We start from the raw sequence: 24,627 nt of genomic DNA, 5'->3' as shown, positions 1-24,627 counted from the left end.
ACTCCAGCCTGGGGGACAAAAGTGAGATTTCATCTATAAATAAATAAATAAACTGTTACTGTTGAACATCCTTAGGAAATCTTTGAATCTTTGATTATTTCTTTGGGATGGATTTCCAGAAGTGGAATTAATATGTCTAAAATTATAAATCTTTATAAAGTCTTTAATACATTTTGCCAGATTCCTTTCCAGAAAGGATATACCAGTATATTGCCACCAGCACTGTATAAGCATGCCTGTTTCACTGCATGCTGTCTAGCATTGAATCTTTTTTTATTAGTAGTTAATTTGATAGGTTAAAAATAGTATCTCACTGTTTTAATTTGCATTTATTTGATTAAAAATGAAGTTGATAGTTTTTCATATGTCTAATTATGTGTTTCCCACAGCATATATAACTTAACCAAGTATCTCTGTGAAATTACTTGATTTCTTTGGCTATCTTCACTTCTGCCCTAAATAGAGCAAAACATTAAGGAGTAAAGCTTTTTGGAAAGGAAGTCTAACAAATGATCAGAGGTGTAGATATAGTTGAGAAGGTTTGTGGAGCAGGGAAATGACTGTAGGGCAAGAATATGCAGATGTGAAAGGATATATTCGCATGTCTCTGAACTGCTCTGTAAAACACTCTGTGTCTGGTGTGAAATACATGGCGTGTGGCTGGGCACAGTGGCTCACGCCTGTAATCCCAGCACTTTGGGAGGCTGAGGTGAGCAGATCACTTGAGGTCAGGAGTTGTAGATCAGCCTAGCCAACATGGCAAAACCCTGTCTCTACTAAAAATGCAAAAATGAGCTGGATGTGGTGGTGCGCACTTGTAATCCCAGCTACTCAGTGGGAGAATTGCCTGAACCCAGGAGGCAGAGGTTGCAGTGATCTGAGATCGTGCCACTGCACTCCAGCCTGGGTGACAGAGCAAGACTCTGTCTCAAAAAAAAAAAAAAAAATCAGAAACAAAAACAATGATTGTGGTTGGTCTACCAGGTATCAAGACTTCTTATAATGTTGTAGAAATTGCAAAGTGGTGAATCAAGGAAAGCATGATTTATTATATTAAATCCAGATTTTGGAGTTCATTCTTCCAGAAAATATTTATAGTGTATCTACTATGTTCTAAGCACTGTGCCTAGCAGTTAGAGATCAGTTTTTAAATTCTACCTTTTAGAGTTAATGCACATTCTGTAGTGAACTGATACATTTGTTTGTCACTGCCTGCATAGTCCTTTGTGTAGAGCAAATCAAAACTCTGATTTGGTGATCCTCACTTTTTATATTATCCCTGATTTTAGAAGAGTTTTGTATACCTGCCCACCCACAATCCCAAGAGCAAAAGTTCATCTGGATTACTGGGTCTTGCCTAGGTAATTTTAACGACTGCTTGCTGCCACTGCAGTCTGTCATGTAGGCCATTCCTAAAACAACTAAAATCCTGTCACTTCAGACACCTTCTGTGGCATCCCGCCTTCCACAGTCAGCTCCAGCCTGTGCCCCAGCCTCACCTCCAGTCTACCTTACCTCACACTTGCCTCAGCAGATGTTCCGTTCCCACCCCTGGGCTATGCTTATGCTTTCACCTTGATTCTAGAAGTCCTCAAACACTCACACTTTCCCTTTATCTATCTGTAGAAATCCCACTCCTCTTTCTGTGTTCACTCAGCTTAGTTGTGAAGTGTTTGCAGTGGTTCATTTTGCTTTGTATTACATGTTTCACCCTGCTGGATCCAGACTATCAGCACAGATTTTATATGTGTGTTCTTAGCAAACGTATAAACGAAGAGATCCAGTTGACCAAAATAGCCCTAAAACAATGCTGAACCTAGAGATTGTCTCCCCAAAATGTTTTCTTTGAGATCCCTGCCCTCATGAACACAAGGGTACAGGATATTAGACAATTAGATAAGTGAAATTTTTAGATCTGCTTAGAAATTTCGAAGTGTATCATATAAATATGTCTTTCACTATGTGTTTTGGTAATCTCTTTGGCTGGTTCAGCCTTCTCCAAACTGAGCTGTTGATCTTGCAAGATCATTCTCATGCTGAGCTATTTCATTTTTTTCCTAGCAACTCATAAAACTATTCTCTCCTTTTTAAAATTTTAGGTCGAATGTAATTCCCGCCTGAACCCTATAAATACAACTTTGCTAAAGGTAATGTGTCTTCTTCCTTCACTTCCAACCCTTTGTGAGTATATTATATATGCTTCAGATTAATCATGTTTTCTGGAATAATTGCCCAGAAGGAAGCAAAGCTTCCCTCTCTTTGGTTATCTCATTCTCTTTTTAAAATAATGTTTTTGGCTGGGTATGGTGGTTCATGCCTGTAATCCCAGCACTTCAGGAGGCCGAGGCAGGCGGATCATGAGGTCAGGGGTTTGATACCAGCCTGGCCAATATGGCGAAACCCTGTCTCTACTAAAAATACAAAAATTAACTGGGTGTGGTTGCACGCGCCTGTAGTTCCAGCTACTCGGGAGGCTGAGGCAAGATAATTGCTTGAACCCGGGTGCAGAGGTTGCAGTGAGCCGAGATCGCACCACTTCAGCCTGGGCAACGGAGCGAGATTCTGTCTCAAAAATAAATAAATAAAATAAAATAATGCTTTTTTGCTGATTATGTTCTCATTATAGAACACTGCAAAAAAGAGAAAAGCGTAAAGAATAAAATAAATTACCCATAATCCTACCACCCAAACCTCTGGTAAAATATTGCTGTCCTTTCCTATACATTTTTACATCATTAGAGAGGTGCTGGGCACGATGGCTCACACCTGTAATCCCAACACTTTGGAAGGCTGAGGTGGGTGGATCACTTGAGTCCAGTTATTTTGAGATCAGCCTGGGCGACAGAGTGAGACCCTGTCAGAGAGTATTTACAACCCTGTATCTGTTTTACTCAACTTTATGACCAAGCCTTTTCCCATGTAACTAAAAACTTTGGCTGGGTGCAGTGGCTCACACCTATAATCCCAGCGCTTTGGAAGGCCAAGGTGGGAAGCCAGGAGTTCAAGAGCAGCCTGGGCAACACAGTGAGATTCTGTCTCTACCAAAAAAATAAGAAAATTAGCTGGGCTTGGTGGTGTGCTCCTGTAGCCTCAGCTACTCAGGAGGCTGAGGCAAGAGGATTCCTTGAGCCCAGGAATTCGAGGATTTGTGCTCTTGACACTGCACTCCAGCCTAGGTGACAGAGTGAAACCCTGTCTCAAAAAAAAAAAATGAAAAAACTTCATAAACACTATTTAGTGTTGTGAGAATTAAGACAATGGATATAAATTTTTTATATGCAAAATCCTGCTGTATTGATAAGGAAACCTTCAGTAACAATTCTAATGATGAGGGTGGATGCATGTTCTCTTAGGGCAAATACAGAGTGACTCTTAGGCTAAATTTCTAGAGTTAGTATCAAGTGTCTCCCCTTTTGAGTATATCCCAGGCAGGAGTTTTTACCTGACATTGTTTCAACCTAGCTTTTCCTAGAGCCCCTACTAAAGTTTTTAGGTAGCTGACCGTCTAGTTTGAATTTGGACTACTGTAGATTTACATGCTGATCATATGTTGCTTACTGCTACATTTTCAGTGTGAAAGACCTTTGCCTCTTCCTTTTCTCTTTGAGGTGTGTTTGAAAGGAAAGTGCTGTTACCAGAAACAGCCTGTAGTTCCTAGAAAGATAACGTGAGGTTAATGCTCTGAGGTGACCACACTCAAAATGTTCTGGCCTCCAGTCAGTTGATGGCTGGTCTAAAAATTTTTTCTGGGGGCTGGGCATGGTGGCTCACGCCTGTAATCCCAGCACTTTGGGAAGCGGAGGCCAGGAGTCAAGACCAGCCTGCCCAACGTGGTGAAACCTCATCTCTACTAAAAATACAAAAATTAGCCAGCCATAGTAGCAGGTGCCTGTAATCCCAGCTACTCCAGAGGCTGAGGCAGGAGAATCACTTAAACCTGGGAGGTGGAGGTTACAGTGAGCCAAGATTGCACCATTGTATTCTAGCCTGGGCAACAAGAGTGAGACTTTATCTCAAAAAAAAATTTTTTTTAATAAAAATAAAATATCGATTGTTTTTTAAGTTTGCAGTTTCAAATTAATTTCTCACTTCAAGTTTGAATCAATATTCAAAAGCACAAAACTACAATAACCATAGACAGTTATTTTTGGGAAAAAATGCCCATCTACAACCCCATAGAATAGAGTAGATAACTCCTACGGCAGATTGAACTTATTCTCAAACTGTTTGATAGGTACCCATCTTGGGAATAGTTTCTCCCAGTATTTTCTCTGCATATGGGAACCGTTCAGTGGTTCTCATCAGGTTTCAGCTCCTAAACTTCGTGAAAATACAACCTGGGCTGGTTTGGTTTTGTGTATATTTGTTAGATTGTTTGTTTACAATCTTATGCTTAGAATTTTCAGGAGACTCGCCCTTGTTAATCTCAAATTTCTGTGTCTTCTGTGGCACTCTCCTCAGTAGCAGTCCCCCCTCAAAATAAGTTTTAATGCCAGTGAGTTGAAACCATGGGGTTCATGTCCCTTTTTTTAAAAAAAGCCAGTCAGCCTGAATAGGATACCATCTGAGCCCAGAGTTCATAACAGCTGGAAGAAAGAGAGCAGGCCTGTGTTTGGCCACCATGCCCTAAAAATGCTTTTCTGTGGAGAGTAGATTCAAATCATCTGGGAGCTTATTAGAAATGCACCTTCTTGAACCATACCCCAGACCTATCAAATCAGAATCTCTGGGACAGGGATCCAAGAATCTGAGTTTTAATAAGTCCTTCAGGTAATTCCAGTGTACACTAATGAAGCCGTACCCTAGAAATGCTTGCACATGTGAGAATAACCAGCTGTATGAAGTGAAAAGCAGCATTACCAAACCCAGCTATTGAAAGTGGTTGACTGAGTGAGCTGGCTGAATCAGTATCAGCTCCTGATGGCAGAGTGCCCTTACTCATGAAGGAACAAAAGATAATGTAGAGTTGAAATGAGACTTGGAAACATGATGCACAGAGAAGTTAGGGTCACACTGTTCGAGAACTCTGAAAGGAACATTCTCAGGTGGTTTCCACAATTGAGAGTAGTGGTTAACTTCACTATGACCGCAACAGAAAATTCCCACCATGGGCCTGAAAGTCAGCCCTTCAGTCTTATTGATAAATAAGTATGGAATAATTATTTCAGATTTTCATCCAAGGTTGTAAGTCTTTGTATGTGAGTGCATTGAGATATAAACTTGCAGTTAAACATTAACTAAAACCTAGAACTCGATTTTGTTCTGTTTGAAAGGACTTGGGATGTTCAGAGCAATTCTCTTAAGGGTAAGTCCCAGCTGACTTGCATATTTCTCCTTTTCTAGATGGCAGACTGTGGGGGACTGCCCCAGGTAGTTCAGGTAAGGAGATTTTTTTTTAAAACACCCTTTTAATTCTGCCTGTCTTTCTAGGCAAAGATTAATGCCCTCTCGTTTTGTGCCCCCAGCCTGGGAAGCTCACCGAGGCCTTCAAGTACTTTTTGCAGGGAATGGGCTACAGTGAGTAGTACACAGCTTTCTATCTAGCAACAATTTATGAATATTGGGGGTCAGCTTCGCGTCTGGGAGCCCACAATTCTTGGGATATAACTGTACCAGCTAGCCTTAAGCAAAGTAGAAACCAAAATGTTGATGGAACATTCATTCGTGTGTATTTATGATATTCTAACACTCAGCACTTACTTTTGTCAGGTACTATGTATTCTTAATCTAAGAGGTCATTCTGTTATTAGTGCCATTTTATAGAAGAAGAAACTGAGTCTCAAAAAGACTAAGCACATTTCCCAGCGTAAAAATTCAACTGTAGAGCCATGATTCAAACTCTGGCAGTCTGACTCCAGAGCCCACATTTTGAACCACTGAAGCTTAGGCTGTCTGTCCTAGGTGTGAATCTGAAATTATGATTTGCATTTAAACTCAGCTGGTTAATAACTCCGGACCTAGAGATGTGAAATAGAGACTCCAGGAGAAAAGGGCAGTATCCTTGGAAGTGCCTTTCTCCCCAGGAGATGAACTTGGAGAGTTAAGTTTTAGAGCAAGTCCAAGGGTGTGTCCACATCATATGCCATTGTCCTGGTCTCTTGTATTGTATAACCCCTGAGCTTTCTCATGGTCACAGAATTCTCTACATGTGCTCCTTTCTTGGAGTTTTAAGAAAAACTCTTTCACCCAGGTACAGAGCTCTTTACCCAGTAAGGTGATTTTTCTCCTGTCTTTGGTATTAGTGTCGATAATGGTCATTGGTGAGCCACCTGGTCAGCTGCTCTGGGCAGCTGGGCCCTGGGTGCAGCCCTGTACCTGCCAGGCAGACCATGTATGTCTTGTCTCAAGTGGCTGTGTCATCCTTGCCTGTGAGCTGCTACCAACCGAGCCCACACCCACAGCCCTATGGCTCACTGGGAGGAACAGGAGCCCCTCTCCTAGCCCATTCTTATCCTTTGCCAAGAAACAGCTGATCTTCCAGCCCATTTCTGATCCAAAGCAAGATGACTATTTATAGCGGAGAGGAAAACAATTGCTTTTGTCTAATTGAGGAAAGTAACATCTGAGATGCTATTGAATTATCTGTCAGCCTCACCTCTCTGGGACCTTAAAATAAAATTTTATCCCTGTCTTAGAGAATTCTGTCAGTGTCTACCAGGCAACTAAGGTTGCCACTTGGCCCTCTCGGGTCACTAACCTGGCTTTTCCTATGTCCATCCTGCTTCCAGTCCCGTATGTGCAGCTCAGTCACTTGAGCACCGAGTCAGGTACCTTCCTCTGTGCTGGCTCTGCCCCGCCTTCCAGCCTCTCCTGGCTGCACTGGCTGCCTGTAGCATGTCCGCGGTCTTCCTGTGCAGTGAGAGCCCGATAGAACATGGCTCAGTACGCCCCAAGAGATTTAGCCTACAGGTCCAGCCCTGGTGCCCCAGGAGTAAGAAAGGATCTGGTTGTAAGGGGAAGGCCTCCTCTTGTCATCCTAAATCCAGGGTCACAGCAGCAGCTGAAACTTGATAGGCAGGGCCTGTCTTCCACCACCACCTACTGATCCTTGAATTAACCTCCAGACACAGGAATCCAAGGGCAGCTTTGGCTCTGAATAGGAGGGTCAGAGCCTGTGCCCAGAGAACTCTGCAGATAATGGCACCTTTTGACCCCAGCATTGAAAGGACAGCTAGGGGAGTGGCTGCTGCCCAGGAAGATAGGCAGGGAGGCTATGCCAGGTAAGGCCCAGTCCCAGCCAAGCTGGAAGGACCTTAGGGTCAAGCAGTGGCAGAACAGGAGTCTAAGTTAAACACGTCATCCCTGTGTATAGGTCAGCTCCAAGCCAACCTGCCCTCCCCTTGACCCACACTGTCCTACACGTCTCCTCCCCGGGTAGCAAGGTAGCCTGTGGACACGGATGGTAGTCTCGTTGTATCGGGCTTGCACTGTGTTTGTGAAACACCTTCATACTTGTGTGTTTGTCTTTCTTTTATTTTGGTTTAGTCTTGCATGTACTGTAGGTTTTATTTACCTGTTTGGGTTCCCAAAGCTTCCATTCTATCACTGTCTGAATGGTGCGGGCATAGCTGAGAGGCTATACTCTGGACTTAGGGTTTCCCCTTGTTCTGCTGGGGACTACAATCAGCTGAGATTCCAACCAGATCTAAAGGATTAAAGTGCCCTCATGTTTCACCACTCACCTAGAGCAAATAATACAAAATGGGGATGGCTATATCTTGTCCTGGGTGTCATCGTAAATGAGTTGGAAAAGCTAAACATAAAGCCTTTGATAAGACTCTTAGGTTAACTGAGCTTAACCAGGGCTTCATCTTCTAGTCCCCTTTGGTTCTCTGTTACAGTACCATCTGCCAGCATGACCCGGCTCGCCCGGTCACGAACCCACTCAACCTCAAGTAGCATTGGCTCTGGAGAAAGTCCCTTCAGCCGGTCTGTCACCAGCAATCAGTCAGATGGAACTCAAGAATCCTGTGAGTCCCCTGATGTCCTGGACAGACACCAGACCATGGAGGTGTCCTGCTAAACAGATGCTCCTCCCCTGGATCATTGCAAGTCCATCCTTCTTCAAATGACCACTCCATAATATAACATTTCATCCAGTAAACTGGCCTCTACTATCTTTAACTCATGCATGGCCACTGAACCTCTCTCTAGTAGCCTGGATTTATCATTCTCTCTGCCTGCCCACCCCTTTTTTGTATATCCCAAGAACCACTTCCATGCCATACTGTAACATTCCAACATCTTTAGCTGATCAGATCTCTCCATATCCTCTCTTGCCAGCTTTTTTCCGTGCTCCCTCAACTATGTATCAGATAAGATTCTTTGATCCCGACTCTGTGTGTGTGCGAGCACGCGTGTCTGTGTTTGTGTGTGCATAGTTCTGTGGTTTTAGACATGCTTTCTTGTAGTGCTTCTGCGAAAAATGAAAAAGGGACTTATTTTGCATTCTCAATGGTTTTTTTAAGGGAATTAGGCAGAACAGATTTCTAGGTTGGGTAGGCCAACTGCATTCTCTTTTGTTTGCAAATTGGTCAACAAAATTTGCAAAGTGATTTCAGGAGAGAGCAGCTCTGAGGAATGTGGAAAATCATAATTACTGCCTGGACCATTGATTGATTGTGACCAATAGTAGAAGGCTGCCTGTTACATAGAGAGGCTCCTTCTGTCCAAATGAATTCCTGTATACTATTCTATAAATAAAAGGGAGGAATATATTCTGCTGGAAGCCCATGAACCATCGGTGAGGTTCTGATACAACATAAGAGTTGTTTCCAAGGAGTGAGTGTGGCTTAATTACTGGACTCACTTAGTACAGGAAGGTGGAAAACAAAATGCCAGGCCTCTGCTCTGCAAGAACAAAACTGCTATTGCTGCAGTGTCTGATACCAGACATCCACATATCCACAAGAAGTATCTCTTAGGTCTATAATGAGAGTATGTCTCCATTCCTCACTTCCCAGAAAAGGGAGAGGGATGGCTTAAAAAGCACGTAGATGGTGGAGAAATGGGTGGGGGGAAAGAAACAGGCATTAACCTTGTATCATGTTTAATAAGCTTGATTTCAGCAGCCATATGGGAGCCAAATTAAATTAATACAGAACTCATTTCTCAGAAAGAGTCTTGTTTTTTTTTTTGTTTGAGACAGAGTCTCGCTCTGTCGCGCAGGCTAGAGTGCAATGGCGCAAGCTTGGCTCACTGCAGCCTCTACCTCCCGGGCTCAAACAGTTCTCCTCTCAGTGGCAAGTGAGAACACAAGCCACTCTTGTCTCAAGTGGCTGTGTCATCCTTGCCTGTGAGCTGGGATTACAGGAGGAGCTGGGACTACAGGCACCTGCCATCACACCTGGCTAGTTTTTGTATTTTAGTAGAGATGGGGTTTCGCCATGTTGGCCAGGCTGGTCTCAAACTCCTGACCTCAGGTGATCCACCCACCTTGGCCTCCCAAAGTGCTGGGATTGTAGGTGTGAGTCATTGTGCCTGGCCGTCAGAAATATTCTTAATCCTATGAACTCCCTTTTGTAGGAAGGAAGGGGCCCATCTGTAGAGGCAGCCCTGTCCAGGTAAAGTTGTTTTCAGCCTCCTGTCTACTGTTAGGTGAGGGAGTCACAGCCAGCCAGAGAGTATCACTGGAGGGTGAGAGAAAGAACTGTGGATACCAGCTGCCACATAGCAAGAGCCCAGCTCTTGGGAGCATTGAGATGTAAGCTCAGGGTTACACAGTTCCAAATCTTGGGAAGGGGCTTTTCAGACACATTGTTTGCTTTCTGCTGAGATAAGGAATGCATCACTGCTAGAGTATGACTTTTTACAGATTATTAAATAAAGCTGTATATGTCTCATTGTTACCTGATTGCTGGTGTTATTTCTCTCAAGCCATTCACTGGGGTTCAGGGCGGGATCGAGTTGCTGTATGCTGGTGTTGGCATTTTCACATGTGATTGCTTATCCACCAAGCAACACTGTCCATTTATAGGAGGAAATGAAGCCTGATGATAAATCAGTTGCCCAAGGTCCTACAGCCAGTAAGTCCAGCCAGGATTAAATCCCAGGGAATTATGCAGAATTCCATCTGATGTGTCTGTATTTCCCTCAAGCCAAAAATCAGGAGAAGCCTGATAGTGTTGTTTGTGATGGAGTAGAAGCAGCTGAGGTCTTGAGAAGGCGGTCCACGTCGCAGCTCCACCACTTGGGTGGGATTGCTGGTTCCCACCTGTCATTTAATAATCTGCAACCACTTGTCTGGGTTCCTCTCTGATACCAGCCTGTGTTTCTCCAGAAATGGCTATATTTGTACCTGTCAAGAATAATTTCAGGCCAGGTGTGGTGGCTCACACCTGTAATCCCAGCACTCTGGGAGGCCAAGACAGGTAGATCACTTGAGGTCAGGAGTTCAAGACCAGCCTGGCCAACATGGAGAAAACCTGTTTCCACTAAAAATATATAAATTAGCTGGTCTTGGTGGTGCATGCCTGTAATCCCAGCTACTTGGCAGGCTGTGAGGCAGGAGAATCACCGGGAGGCAGAAGTTGCAGTGAGCCGAGATCGTGCCACTGCACTCTAGCCTGGGCTACAGAGTGAGATTCCATTAAAAATCATAATAATAATAATTTCAGGAGACCACCATCTCAGATGAGTTTTTCAGTGACCCAGGGGCAAGTGCCAGCAAAAGCACATCTGGATTGCTGCACATGCGAGAGGCACTTGTAAAATGACATGGACCCTACTCATTCTGGCAGAGAAGTTGAAACAAATGCATTTGAACAGTTGCAGACTACCAAGCCCACACCTGACGATGCAGGCCCGTGCTCCACAGAATGCTGACATGGGAAGGAATTGATCTGATGGCCTCAGTTGCCCTTTGTTTTTTGTTTGGTTATGTTTTGTTTTGAGACAGAGTCTTGCTCTGTCGCCCAGGCTGGAGTGCAGTGGCACAATCTCCACTCACTGCAACCTCTGCCTCCTAGGTTCAAGCAATTCTCCTGTCTCAGCCTCCCAAGTAGCTGGGACTACAGGAATGTGCCACCAAGCCCAGCTAATTTTTTGTAGAGATGGGGTTTTGCCATGTTGGCCAGGCTGGTCTGGAACTCCTGACTTTAAGTGATCTGCTCACCTCGGCCTCCCAAAGTGCTTAAATTACAGGCATGAACCACCACACTGGGCCTTTTTTGTTTTGGACAATGTCTCGCTTTGCCACCCAAGCCAGATGGCAGTGGTGTGATCATTGCTCACTGCAGCCTCAAACTCCCAGGCTCAAGCCATCCTCCCACTTCAGCTTCTTGAGTACCAGGGAGTACTGGCATGCAACACCATGCCTGGCTAATTTCTTATTTTTTGTAGAGACAGGGTATCACTTCATTGCCCAGGCTGGTCTTGAACTCCTGGCCTCAAGTGATCTTCTTGCCTCAGCCTCCTAAAATGCTAGGATTACAAGTGTGGGAATCAGCCTTTTATTGAGCATCTGTATAGGCCAGGCCCTTAACATCTTCCTATAAATTTCCTTCTATTGATTCAGTGAGATACATCCTATTCCCATTTTATGGATGCAGAAACAGGCCCAGAGATAACTAGTTTGTAAATAGTCACAAAACTAGTAAGTGGCAGTACGGGAAACAGTTTCTTCCACTACACTCAACACTTCTGTGACTAAATGTGTGGGCTTTTTTCCCATACCAACAAAGGCTTCAACACCCCAGACAGTAGGTGTCCTAAATTCAATTGTGACACCAGCTTCCTGGAGTTAGACCCCACAGGTTAAGGGTTCAGACCCACAAGATTGCCCCCTGCTTCACATGCCAGTTGCAAGCAGTGGATCCCCAGGTTACTCACACTTCTGTTCAACCTGGCTACAAATTGGACCTCCTCCCTCAGGTTTGTTAGTTTGCTAAGATTGCTCAGACTCAGGGAAACACTGAATTTACTGGTTTATTATTCTAAAGGATATGAGGCTGGGTGTGGTGGCTCACACCTGTAATCCTGGCACTTTAGGAGGCCAAGGCAGGAGGCTCATTTGAGCCCAGGAGTTTAAGACCAGCCTGGGCAACATAGCGAGACTCTGACTCTATTCTAGAAACAGAAAAAATACATATTTAAAAAAATAAAAAGGCAAGATTAGAGAAAAAAAATAAAAAGAAGCGAACAAAGCCTCCAAGAAATATGGGATTATGTGAAAAGACCTAATCTACATTTGATAGGTGTACCTAAATGTGACGGAGAGAATGAATCCAAGCTGGAAAACACTCTTCAGGATATTATCCAGGAAAACTTCCCCAACCTAGCAAGGCAGGCCAATATTCAAGTCCAGGAAATACAGAGAACACTACAAAGATATTCCTCAAAAGAGAAACCCCAAGGCACATAATCATCAGATTCACCAGGTTTGAAATGAAGGAAAAAATGCTAAGGGCAGCCAGAGAGAAAGGTTGGGTTACCCACAAAGGGAAGCCCATCAGACTCACAGTGGATCTCTCAGCAGAAACCCTACAAGCCAGAAGAGAGTGGGGACCAATATTCAACATCCTTAAAGAAAACAATTTTCAGCTTAGAATTTCATATCCAGCCAAACTAACTTTCATAAGCAAAGCAGAAATAAAATCCTTTATGAACAAGCAATTGCTCAGAGATTTCATCACCACCAGGCCTGCTTTACAAGAGCTCCTGAAAGAAGCACTAAACATAGAAAGGAACAACCAGTACCAGCCACTCCAAAAACATACCAAATGGTAAAGAGCATCGACACAATGAAGAAACTGCATCAACTAACGGGCAAAACAACAAGGTAGCATCAAAATGGCAGGATCAGATTCACACATAACAGTATTAACCTTAAATGTAAATGGGCTAAATGCCCCAATCAAAAGACACAGACTGGCAAATTGGATAAAAAGTCAAAACCCATCTCACATTCAATGATACACATAGGCTCAAAATAAAGGGATGGAGGAAGATTTACCAAGCAAATGGAGAGAAAAAAAAAAAAGCAGGATTTGCAATCCTAGTCTCTGATAAAATAGACTTTAAACCAACAAATATCAAAAGAGACAAGGACATTACATAATGGTAAAAGGATCAATGCAACAAGAAACGACCCTAAATATATACGCACCCAATACAGGAGCACTCAGATACATAAAGCAAGTTCTTATGACTTACAAAGAGACTTAGACTCCCACACAATAATAGTGGGAGACTTTAACACTCCACTGTCAATATTAGATCAACGAGACAAAATTAACAAGGATATCCAGGACTTGAACTCAGACCTGGACCAAGCAAACCTAATAGACATTTACAATCCACAGAATATACATTCTTCTCAGCACCACACCACACCTACTCTAAAATTGACCACATAATTGGAAGTAAATCACTCCTCAGCAAATGCGAAAGAACGGAATCATAACAAACAGTCTCTCAGACCACAGTACAATCAAGTTAGAACTCAGAAACTAACTCAGAACTGCACAACTTCATGGAAACTGAACAACTGGCTGTTGAATGTTGACTGGATAAACAATGAAATGAAGGCAGAAATACAGATGTTCTTCGAAACCAACAAGAACGAAGACACAGCATACCAGAATCTCTGGGACACATTTAAAGCAGTGTCTAGAGGAAAATATATAGCAATAAATGCCCACATGACAAGCAAGGAAGGATCTAAAATTGGCACCCTATCGTCAAAATTGAAAGAGCTAGAGGAGCAAGATAAAAACTCAAAACCTAGCAGAAGACAAGAGATAACTAAGATCAGAGCAGAACTGAAGGAGATACACAAAAAACCCTTCAAAAAACCAATAAATCCAGGAGCTGGTTTTTTGAAAAGATCAACAAAACAGATCGCTAGCCAGATTAATAAAAAAAAAAGAGAATAATCAAATAGATGCAATACACCACCATCAGAGATTACTACAAACAACTCTATGCACATAAACCAATAAACCTGGAAGAAATGGATAAATTCCTGGACACTTGCATCCTCCCAAGCCTAAACCAGGAAGAAGTCAAAACCCTGAATAGACCAATAACGAGCTGAAGTTGAGGCAGCAATAGCCTACCAATCAAAAAACCCCAGGTCCAGATGGGTTCACAGCCAAATTGTACCAGACATACAAAGAGGAGCTGGTACCACTCCTTCTGAAACTATTCCAAACAATCCAAAAAGAGGGAATCCTTCCCAAATCATTTTATGAGACCAACATCATCCTGATACCAAAACCCGGCAGAGACTCAAAAAGAAAAGAAAACTTCAGGCCAATATCCATGATGAACATAGATGCAGAAATCTTCAATAAAATACTGGCAAACTGATTGCAACAGCACATCAAAAAGCTTATCCATCACGATCAAGGAGGCTTCATCCCAGGGATGCAAGGCTGGTTCAACATACGCAAGTCTATAAACGTAATTCACCACATAAACAGAACCAGAGACAAAAACCACATGATTATCTCAATAGATGCAGAGAAGGCCTTTGACAAAATTCAACAGTGCTTTATGCTAAAAACTCTCAATAAACTAGGTATTGACAGAACGTATCTCAAAATAATAAAAGCTATTTATGACAAACCCACAGCCAATATCATACTGAATGGGCAAAAACTGGAAGCATTCCCTTTGAAATCTGGCACTAGACAAGGATGCCCTCTCTCACCACCCCTATTCAATATAGTATTGGAAGTTCTAGCCAGAGCAATCAGGCAAGAAAAAGAAATAAAGCTTATTCAATTAGGAAAGGAGGAAGTCAAAAATTGTCTCTATTTGCATACGACATGATTGTATATTTAGAAGACCCCATCATCTCAGCCCAAAATCTCCTGAAACTGATAAGCAACTTCAGCAAAGTCTCAGGATACAAAATCAATGTGCAGAAATCACAAGCATTCCTATACACCAATAACAGACTTAAAGAGAGCCAAATCAATAACAAACTGCCATTCACAATTGCTACAAAGAGAATAAAATACCTAGGAATGCAACTAACAAAGGATGTAAAGGACCTCTTCAAGGAGAGCTACAAAGCAGTGCTCAAGGAAATAAGAGAGGACACAAACAGAGAAACATTCCATGTTCATGGTAAGGAAGAATCAATATTGTGAAAATGGTCATACTGCCCAAGGTAATTTATGGATTCAGTGCTATCCCCATCAAGCTACCAATGACCTTCTTCACAGAACTGGAAAAAAACCACCTTAAACTTCATATGGAACCAAAAGAGAGCCTGCATAGCCAAGTCAATTCTAAGCAAAAAGAACAAAGAGGCATCATGCTACCTGACTTCAAACTATGCTACAAGGCTACAGTAATCAAAACAGCATGGTACTGGTACCAAAACAGATATAGACCAATGGAACAGAACAGAGGCCTTGGAAGCAACGCCACACATCTACAACCATCTGATATTTGACAAACCTCCCAAAAACAAGCAATGGGGAAAGGATTCCCTGTTTAATAAATGTTGTTGGGAAAACTGGCTAGCCATGTGCAGAAAGCAGAAACTGGACCCCTTCCTGACACCTTACACTAAAATTAACTCCAGATGGATTAAAGACTTAAACATAAGACCTAACACCATAAAAACCCTAGAAGAAAACTATTCAGGACATAGGCATAGGCAGGGACTTCATGACTAAAACACCAAAAGCATTGGCAGCAAAAGCCAAAATAGACAAATGGGATCTAATTAAACTCCAGAGCTTCTGTACAGCAAAAGAAACAATCATTAGAGTGAATTGGCAACCAACAGAATGGGAAAAAATTTTTGCAATCTACACATCTGACATAATATCCAGAATCGACAAAGAACTAAAACAGATTTACAAGAAAAAAACAAACAAACCCATTCAAAAGTGGGCGAAGGATATAAACAGACACTTTTCAAAAGAAGACCTATATGAGGCCAACAAACATATGAAAAAATGCTCATCATCACTGGTCATTAGAGAAATGCATATCAAAACTAACATTGAGATACCATCTCACGCCAGTTAGAATGGTGATCATTAAAAAAATCTGGAGACAACAGATGCTGGAGAGGATGTGAAGAAATACGAACACTTGTACACTGTTGATGGGAGTGTAAATTAGTTCAACCATTGTGGAAGACTGTGTGGCGATTCCTCAAGGACCTAAAAATAGAAATTCCATTTGACCCATCAATCCTATTACTGAATATATATCCAAAGGATTATAAATCGTTCCCTTATAAGGACACATGCACACAAATGTTCATTGCAGCACTGTTTACAATAGCAAAGACCTGGAACCAACCCAAATGCCCATCGATGATAGACTGGACAGGGAAAATGTGGCACATATACACCATGGAATACTATGCAGCCATAAAAAACAATGAGTTTGTGTCCTTTCCAGGGACATGGATGAACCTGGAAACCATCATTCTCAACAAACTGACACAAGAACAGAAAATCAAACACTGCATGTTCTCACTCATAGGCGGGTGTTGAACAGTGAGAACACATGGACACAGGGAGGGGAGCATCACACACTGAGGTCTGTTGGGGGGAACTAGGGGAGGGACAGCAGGGGGTGGGGATTTGGGGAGGGATAACATGGGGAGAAATGCCAGATATAGGTGATGGGGAGGAAGACAGCAAACCACATTGCCATATATGTACCTATGCAACAATCCTGCATGTTCTTCACATGTACCCCAAAACCTAAAATGCAATAAAATATAAAAATAAAAACAAAAAATAAAAAGGATACAGGTAAATGGCCAGATAAAGAAGTATGTAGGAGGCTGGATGCTGTGGCTCACGCCTGTAATCCCAGCACTTTGGGAAGCCAAGGCAGGCAGATCACCTGAGGTCAGGAGTTCGAGACCAGCCTGGCCAACATGATGAAACCCCATCTCTACTAAAAATACAAAAATTAGCTGGGCATGGTGGCACATGCCTATAATCCCAGCTACTCAGGAGTCTCACTTGAATCCGGGAGGCAGAGAATGCAGTGAGCCTAGACTGTACCACTGCACTTTAACCTGGGCAACAGAGCAAGACTCCGTCTCCCCCTCACCCCAAAAAAAAGTACATAGGGCAAGGTCTGGAGGGGTCTCAGGGAGTTGGGGTCTGCCACCCTTCCCGTTTGTTGGATGTTTTCACCAACCTGGAAGCTCTCTGAACCTCGTACTTTAGGGATTTTTTATAGAAGCTTCATCACATAAGCATTATCAATTATTAACTCAATCTCCAGCTCCTCTCCCCACTCCAGAAGATGAGGGTGGGACTGAAAGCTCCAAGCTCATAATGATGGCTTTGTCTTTCTAGTGACCAGTCCCCATCCAGGAGCCCACCAAGTGTTGCCTCATTAGAATAGAAAACACTTCTGTCACCTAGGAAATTAGAAGGGTTTTAGGAGCTCTTGCCAGGAGCCAGGGAGAAACATCAGTGCATATTTCTTAGTGGAAGACCTAGGATTTTAAATTTTGTAATTCTTAGGTGCCTCCCTAAGTGGAAAAGGAGAGTTATACGGCAGGATTCTTTTCTTAAGAAGAGACCGGAGATTCCCTACTTCCTGTCCCATTCATGAACTGCACCTTGAGGCTTGTTTTGAAAGTTTGCCTGTTGACCGGGTGCAGTGGTTCACGCCCGTAATCCTAGCACTTTGGGAGGCTGAGATGGGTGGATCATGAGGTCAGGAAATCAAGACCAGCCTGGCCAATATGGTGAAACCCCATCTTTACTAAAAATACAAAAAATTAGCTGGGCGTGGTGGCATGTGCCTGTAGTCCGAGCTGCTTGGGAGGCTGAGGCAGGAGAATCGTTCAAATCCGAGAGTCAGAGGTTGCAGTGGGCTGAGATCGAACCACTGCACTCCAGCCTTGGTGACAGAGCGAGACTCTGTCTCAAAAAAAAAAAAAAAAAAAAAAAAAAGGAAGGGAGGAAGGGAAAAGAAAAGAAAAAAAAAAAGAAAGAAAGTTTGCCTGTCATGTCCGGGCGCCGTGGCTCACGCCTGTAATCCCAGCACTTTGGGAAGCCGAGGCGGGCGGATCATGAGCTCAGGAGATCAAGACCATCCTGGCTAACACGGTGAAACCCCAACTCTACTAAAAATATTAAAAAAAAAAAATTAGCCAGGCATGATGGCGGGCACCTGTAGTCCCAGCTACTCAGGAGACTAAGGCAGGAGAATCGCTTGAACCCAGGAGGCAGAGATTGCAGTGAGCTGAGATCACACCACTGCACTCCAGCCTGGGTGATAGATAGCAAGACTCAATCTCAAAAAAAAAAAAAAAAAGTTTGCCTGTCATAAGACAGGCATTAGAGTTGCATGGAAGCAGGAGTGGGAAGGTGGGCTTGAGCTCAAGTCCCTCCCTGCTAACATTATTGGGCTGTCACTCATTAGAACTTTATTGCAGCGGTGTGCCTCCACTCTGGCTCCTTCAGCTCTCTATGCCAAGTGCCTACAAAGATAAAAATCAAACCAGCCTTCCCCAGGTTCCCCAGAATCAAGGGAGAACCTAAGCAGGAGTGCTCTAGCTGGCAAGGCCCCAGAAAGGGCTGCATGGGCTGAGCTGGAGTCAGGAGTCATTTCAATGCAGTGGGCCCTTTGTCTCCAGGAATACTAATCCCCCTAATGGGGAAGCAGCGAGAAGGTGTGGTTAAATCTTAATGAAGGGTGGACTGAATGTAACACATTAATCAAAGACAATTCAGTCAGAATTAGATTCTTTATCCTAGACCAGTGATTCTTAAGCTTGGGCATGAACTGTGGCTCATGCTGGTCTGATAATCCCAACACTTTGGGAGGTGGAGGCAGGAGGGCCAGTTGAGGCCAGGAGCTTGAGACCAGCCTGGGCAACACAGCAAAGAAAACAAAAGAAAGATGAGCATTTTTTCGTCTCTACAAAAAAATTTTAAAATTAGCCAAGAGTGCTGGTGCACACCTGTAGTCCTACCTACTCAAGGCTGAGAAGGGAGGATTACTTGACCCTGGGTCAAGGCTGCAGTGAGCTATGATTGTGCCATTGTACTCCATCCTGGGCGACAAAGCGAGACGTGTCAAAAAAAAAAATCAAGTGGGCTGGGCGCGGTGGCTCACGCCTGTAATCCCAGCACTTTGGGAGGCCGAGGCGGGTGGATCACGAGATCAAGAGATCGAGACCATCCTGGTCAACATGGTGAAACCCCGTCTCTACTAAAAATACAAAAAATTAGCTGGGCACGGTGGCGTGTGCCTGTAATCCCAGCTACTCGGGAGGCTGAGGCAGGAGAATTGCCTGAACCCAGGAGGCGGAGGTTGCGGTGAGCCGAGATCGCACCATTGCACTCCAGCCTGGGTAACAAGAGCGAAACTCCATCTCAAAAAAAAAAAAATCAAGCTTGGGCATTCATCAGAATCACCTGGCGGTATGAAAACAGATCACCAGGCCTACTCCCAGAGTTTGAGTCCATAGATCTGAAATGCGGCCTGAGAATTTGCATGTCTAACAAATTCCCACTGAGGCTGCTGGTCTAAGGACCACACTTTGAGACCACTGTCCAGATATTGCTATTCAAAGTGTGGTCCCAGACTGACAACATGGGTGTCACCTGGGAGCTTATTAGAAATGCAAAATATTTATTGAACTCCACCCCAGACCTACCGAATCAGAACCTGGACTTTAACAAGATCTCCAAGTGATTCCTATACACATTAAAGGTTGAGAAGGCAGTGCTTCCCAAACTTGCCCATCAAGGGAATCTCTTGGAGGGTTTAAAATTTAGATTCCTCGGCTCCCTATCTGATGACTTGGATTTAGAAGGTGTGGGACTTCCCAGAAATTGCTACAATTAAGCCCCTCTGGGTGACTATTATGGTCAGGCCAGCATGGGAACTCCTGTTTATTTTCCTCAGTCCTGTGTTCCTTGGACAAGAACAAGCCGCAAAGCCAGAGAAAAACCTTGAGCTCCACAATCGTGACAAGACAGCAGCTGCTCCCCTAGAAACAGGAACTCGGAGAAGGTGGCTCCTCGATGGTCTGTGATGCCTTCAGAGGAAACGGGTGGTTGTGAGAACCACAGAGTCTGCAGACGGAGCTGGAGCTCCAAGGACCCTGCGCCTGTGTCTCTATGGTAAAGCTCAAAGGGCCCTGGGCCTTCCTCCCTCGCTCGGCTGTGCTTGGGAGGGTTCCCCAGTCCAGAATCCATAAAGAGCATGGGGCAGCTGATCCATCCCTGGTGTACAAACTGCTGACCGCAGACGGATGCTGAGCTACCCAAACCAACACCTAGCCTCTCCCTGAAGATCCTCCCAGGCTGGGAGAGTTCTGGGTGCCCTAGCACCAAGAACACTGGCAGACTTCCAGAACGTCCCTCAAAGCCCTAACCTGTTCAGCCAGAGCATGCATCTCAGCGGAGCCCTCTTCCCAAGCCTTTGAGGACAAACCAGTAAGTACACTTGGTTTTGTTTTCAGGTGGCCTGGCGACAGGTGAGGAAGAATGGTCTCCCCGGCCCAGACTGGGACTGGGCTTTATTTGCTGTTGGGAAAAAAAAGAGCTCAAGGAGAAGGGGAAGTGGTTCTACTGAGGCTGTAAAGAGGGGTGGTTTCTGGGGGTCCCAGAAGAACCAAGACCTATCTGCTCCACCTTTGACTGCCTCTTGGAGCTTACATCCTTCCCTGCAGCTTGTCTTCACGCCCGTCCTAGTCTCATCTCGGTTGTGCACTTGCTGTGTGACTTTGGGCCCCTCTCTGCGCTGCAGTCAGACTCCAAAGTCAGGAACGCAAGGGCTATCGTCTCTCAAGACATTTCAGCTGTACAGCCTACAGTGAAATCTCTCAAAAGGGTGATATTTTTCAGTTGAGAGGGAGGGAGAAGTCTCCCTTTAACTCAATCCAAATTCATTATTATTATTATTTGAGTTGGGGTCTCACTCTGTCACCCAGGCTGGAGTGCAGTGGCAGGATTATGACTAACTATAGACTTGAACCCCTGGGCTCAAGCGATTCTCCCGCCTCAGCCTCCCGAATAGCTGGGACTTCAGGCATGTACCACCATGCCCAGCTAATTTGTTATATTTTTGTAGAGATAAAGTGGTGGCGGGGGTGGGGGGCAGTCCTCACTATGTTGCCCAGACTGGTCTTGAACTCCTGGCCTCAAGCAATCCTCCTGAACCAGAAAGCTTCCTGAATTGCTGCAATTAAAGGCATGAGCCACCGTGCCTGGCCAAATTCATCACTCTTACCCCCACTGCTGAAAAATGATCTTAAGAAGCACAAAATACGCCTGTAATCCCAGCACTTTGGGAGGCTGAGGCGGGTGGATCACGAGGTCAAGAAATCGAGACCATCCTGGTCAACACGGTGAAACCCCGTCTCTACTAAAAATACAAAAAATTAGCTGGGCACGGTGGCACGTGCCTGTAATCCCAGCTACTCAGGAGGCTGAGGCAGGAGAATTGCCTGAACCCAGGAGGCGGAGGTTGCGGTGAGCCGAGATCGCGCCATTGCACTCCAGCCTGGATAACAAGAGCAAAACTCCGTCTCAAAAAAAAAAAAAAAAAAAAAAAAGAAGCACAAAATACACATGATGGCAGGCCCAGCCCTGGACGAATGGGCTACATGACCAGAAGCACAAGGTCCTCTCAGGGACTTGTTGGTCACTGTATCTGAAATGGGACTCAAGTGAAATATTAAAATATATATAAATATTTATGTTCTGGGCAGCATGCTGATCTCGATGCCTTTGACTAACTTTTTCCTTTCACCCAGTATCTCATGTTCTCCGGAAAGTGCCTGGCACATAGTAAGTTGCTCAAAAATTTGTGTCATTAATGATCAGATGCTGTCTTATAAAAGTTGCGACTAATACTGCCTTCTCCTAGGCCTGCCCACCGCATAGTCTTTATTTTGCCCCCAGGGGCATCTTTGCCTTAATTTGCCCGAGTCCTTGACCAGGTGAAGGGAGCTGCAGAGACTTTGGGGAGGCTTTCAGCCTGAGTATAGCTCCCCTGTCTGCGTCTGCCTTTGGGCCCAGCCCCCAGCTCCACCTGCGGCAGGAAGGAGCCTCTGGGTCTATTGCAGGTGGTGATTGTGGTCTTCCTGAAGCAGGGGAAAGGAAACTAAGCCTTACTGAGCACCCATTCAGTACCAGACTCCTGCAACACAGTCCTGTGGTGCCTATAGAGCACCCTCATTCACAGATGAGATGCAGGAAGCTTGCATGCTTTGCCTGAGGCCACGCAGCTCCAACGAGGTTCAAGGGAGCACTCATGCTACCGAAGGCAGAGGTTCTCTCCCTGGAGTTTCCTGGTCTTAGGATTGTAAAAAACCTCCTCAGGAGGATTGCTTGAGCCTAGGAATTTGAGACCAGCCTGGGCAATACAGCAAGACCCCTATAATTTAAAACAAAACCAAAAAGCCTCCTCAAGAACAGCAGCGCCATCTCAATGTACCCAGGCTGCAGGATCCTTAAGGTCTGAGCAGGAAGTGGCTGTCAGGAGACATTTCCATGTGATATACCCATTCTGTGTTCAAGAGCTTCCTTCCAGATGAATGCTGAACTTCCCATAGGCAGGCAGCAGCAAGCAGGTTTTTTTTTTTTTTTTTTTGAGACAGAATCTCACTCTGTTGCCCAGGCTGGAGTGCAATGGCACAATCTTGGCTCACTGCAGTCTCAGCCACCCAGGTTCAAGCAATTCTTTTGCCTCAGGCTCCCAAAGTGTTGGGATTACAGGTGTGAGCCATCACTCCTGGCTCATTTTTGTATTTTTAGTAGAGACAGGGTTTTACCATGTTGGCTTCAAACTCTTGACCCACATGTGATCTGCCTGCCTCAGCCTCCTAAAGTGCTGGGATTACAGGCGTGAGCCACCACACCTGGCCCAGGTATTGTTATTCCCATGTCAATTACAGGCTGAAGAATAGAGAGGGCTGTTCCAGCCTCTAAGGTAGGATCTTTACTCCCCAAACAGGACTGGCCCGGGAGGCCACAGAAATCACTCCATGTTATTGATGGATAACCGTCCTCATCCAGGCAGTGTGGGATTCAAAGGCAAGGAAGAAGCCCACTCTGTCACAACCCCATTCAGTAAGCTCCTCCAGGGTAAGAAGCATGGATTCCTCTTCCAGGGACTGCCAGCCCTTGGCAGGTACCTGACACAGAGCAGGAGCTCCATGAATACCAGCTGCATTGGGCCAAACGTGTAATTGTGCCTTGTCCCTACTGAAAAGAATGAAACCATTTGAAAAGAAATACAAAGCTCTGCCTCCTACTCCTCAAACAAAATATAGTGTTTGGGAAAATTAGCACTACCCTAGGAATCTGGGAATTTAAACTATTCTAAGGATAAGACACCTGTCTGAAGAACTAACAGTCTCATTTAGTTAATGTGTACCACGTGCCTTCTGTCATGCCTCACTAAATGCTGAGTAATAGGCAAACAAAAGAAGTCTTTGTCCTTTTGCAGTTACAGGATAGTGGCAGATTAAACAAGTAAACTCTCAAATGAATGATGAAAACTTTCAAAGAGAGGCTGGGTGCCATGGCTCACACCTGTAATCCCAGGACTTTGGGTAGCTGAGGTGGGAGGAGTTCAAGACCAGCCTGGGCAACATGGCAAGAGCCCATAACTTAAAACTTGCAAAGAAACTGGTTGTGGTGGCAGCTAATGCCTGTAATCCTAGCTGAGGTGGGAGGATCCCCTGAACTCAGGAGTTCAAGGGTGCAATGAGCTAGGACTGTGCCACTACACTCTAGCCTGGGTGACAGAGCAAGACCTCCTGGGGAGGCTCCCAGGAGAGGCCTCTGATGAAGTGACATTCAGGACGTGGTAAAGGAAACATGGGGCTGGCTAGGGTTTTCATGTGCATTATCTCTTGGACCTATATGTTGGATGTCATTATCCCCATTTTTCAGATGAGGAAAAGGGGGCACAGAGAGGGGAAGTGGCTCAACAGTCAGTCCCCCAGAGCCCTGCAAGTCATCACTGCATCATACAACCCCACAGTCCTTTTTTTTTTTTTTGAGACAGCATCTCACTCTGTTGCCCAGGCTGGAGTACAGTGGGATGATCTTGGCTCACTGTGAACTCCATCTCCCAGGCTCAAGCAATCCTCCCGCCCTCCCACCTCAGCCTCCTGAATAACTGGAACTACAGGTGTGCGCCACCACACCCAGCTAATTTTTGTGGGTTTTTTGGTAGAGATGGGATTTCACTATGTTGGCCAGGCTGGTCTTGAACTCCTGAGCTCAAGCAGTCAGCCCCCCCTCGGCCTCTTAAAGCGATCAGCCTCTTACTAAGTGCTCACCCCTGTAACCCAGCAACTCAGGAGGCTGAGACAGGTACTCTTACTTGGCCTTGCGACACCAATAACAGTGTATCCATGTCAGCTGTGACACCAGCTCTCAAGCCTGCTCAGATCCCCCTTGCAGACCTCTTTTTTTTTTTTTTTGAGAGGGAGTCTCTCTCTGTAGCCCATGCTGGAGTGCAGTGGCCCAATCTCAGCTCACTGCAACTTCAGCCTCCCAGGTTCAAGCAATTCTCCTGTCTCAGCCTCCCTCCTGAGTAGATGGGACTACAGGTGCATGCCACCATGCCCAGCCAATTTTTGTGTTTTTAGTAGAGATGAGATTTCATCATATTGGTCAGGCTGGTCTCGAACTCCTGACGTCAGTTGATCCACCC

General features: G+C 44.7%; 2 protein-coding genes across 11 annotated transcripts in view; both read left to right on the top strand.

The window, feature by feature from the left end:
- Positions 1-9,848, top strand: part of NDRG3 (NDRG family member 3) — an 86,313-nt gene extending 76,465 nt beyond the window's left edge. For 5 of the 6 annotated variants that reach the window (XM_064382415.1, XM_064382416.1, XM_064382413.1 and 2 more), the window contains 5 exons: positions 2,100-2,147; positions 5,344-5,379; positions 5,466-5,517; positions 6,729-6,767; positions 7,842-9,848. In XM_064382415.1, coding sequence (XP_064238485.1) covers positions 2,100-2,147; positions 5,344-5,379; positions 5,466-5,517; positions 6,729-6,767; positions 7,842-8,023 — 357 coding nt within the window. In that variant the 3' untranslated portion in view covers positions 8,024-9,848. The remainder of the gene's footprint in view (positions 1-2,099; positions 2,148-5,343; positions 5,380-5,465; positions 5,518-6,728; positions 6,768-7,841) is intronic. The other variant, XM_064382414.1, reaches the window with a different exon arrangement.
- A 9,275-nt stretch (positions 9,849-19,123) lies between these two features.
- SLA2 (Src like adaptor 2) overlaps positions 19,124-24,627 on the top strand; it is a 30,330-nt gene continuing 24,826 nt past the window's right edge. The window contains exons 1-2 of one of the 5 annotated variants that reach the window (XM_064382393.1): positions 19,133-20,075; positions 20,248-20,390. The gene's annotated coding sequence lies outside the window, so the exon portion shown is untranslated. Of the gene's footprint in view, positions 20,391-21,515; positions 23,092-24,627 lie in introns of those variants that run through there. The other 4 variants (XM_064382397.1, XM_064382392.1, XM_064382396.1 and 1 more) reach the window with 4 other exon arrangements.

The sequence above is a fragment of the Aotus nancymaae genome, unplaced genomic scaffold, assembly GCF_030222135.1.
Source record: "Aotus nancymaae isolate 86718 unplaced genomic scaffold, 86718_ANA_hifiasm-v0.15.2.pri h1tg000029l, whole genome shotgun sequence".
Taxonomy (NCBI): Eukaryota; Metazoa; Chordata; class Mammalia; order Primates; family Aotidae; genus Aotus; species Aotus nancymaae.
The sequence above is the reverse complement of the archived record's forward strand: the minus strand, read 5'-3'. Positions and strand labels throughout refer to the sequence as shown.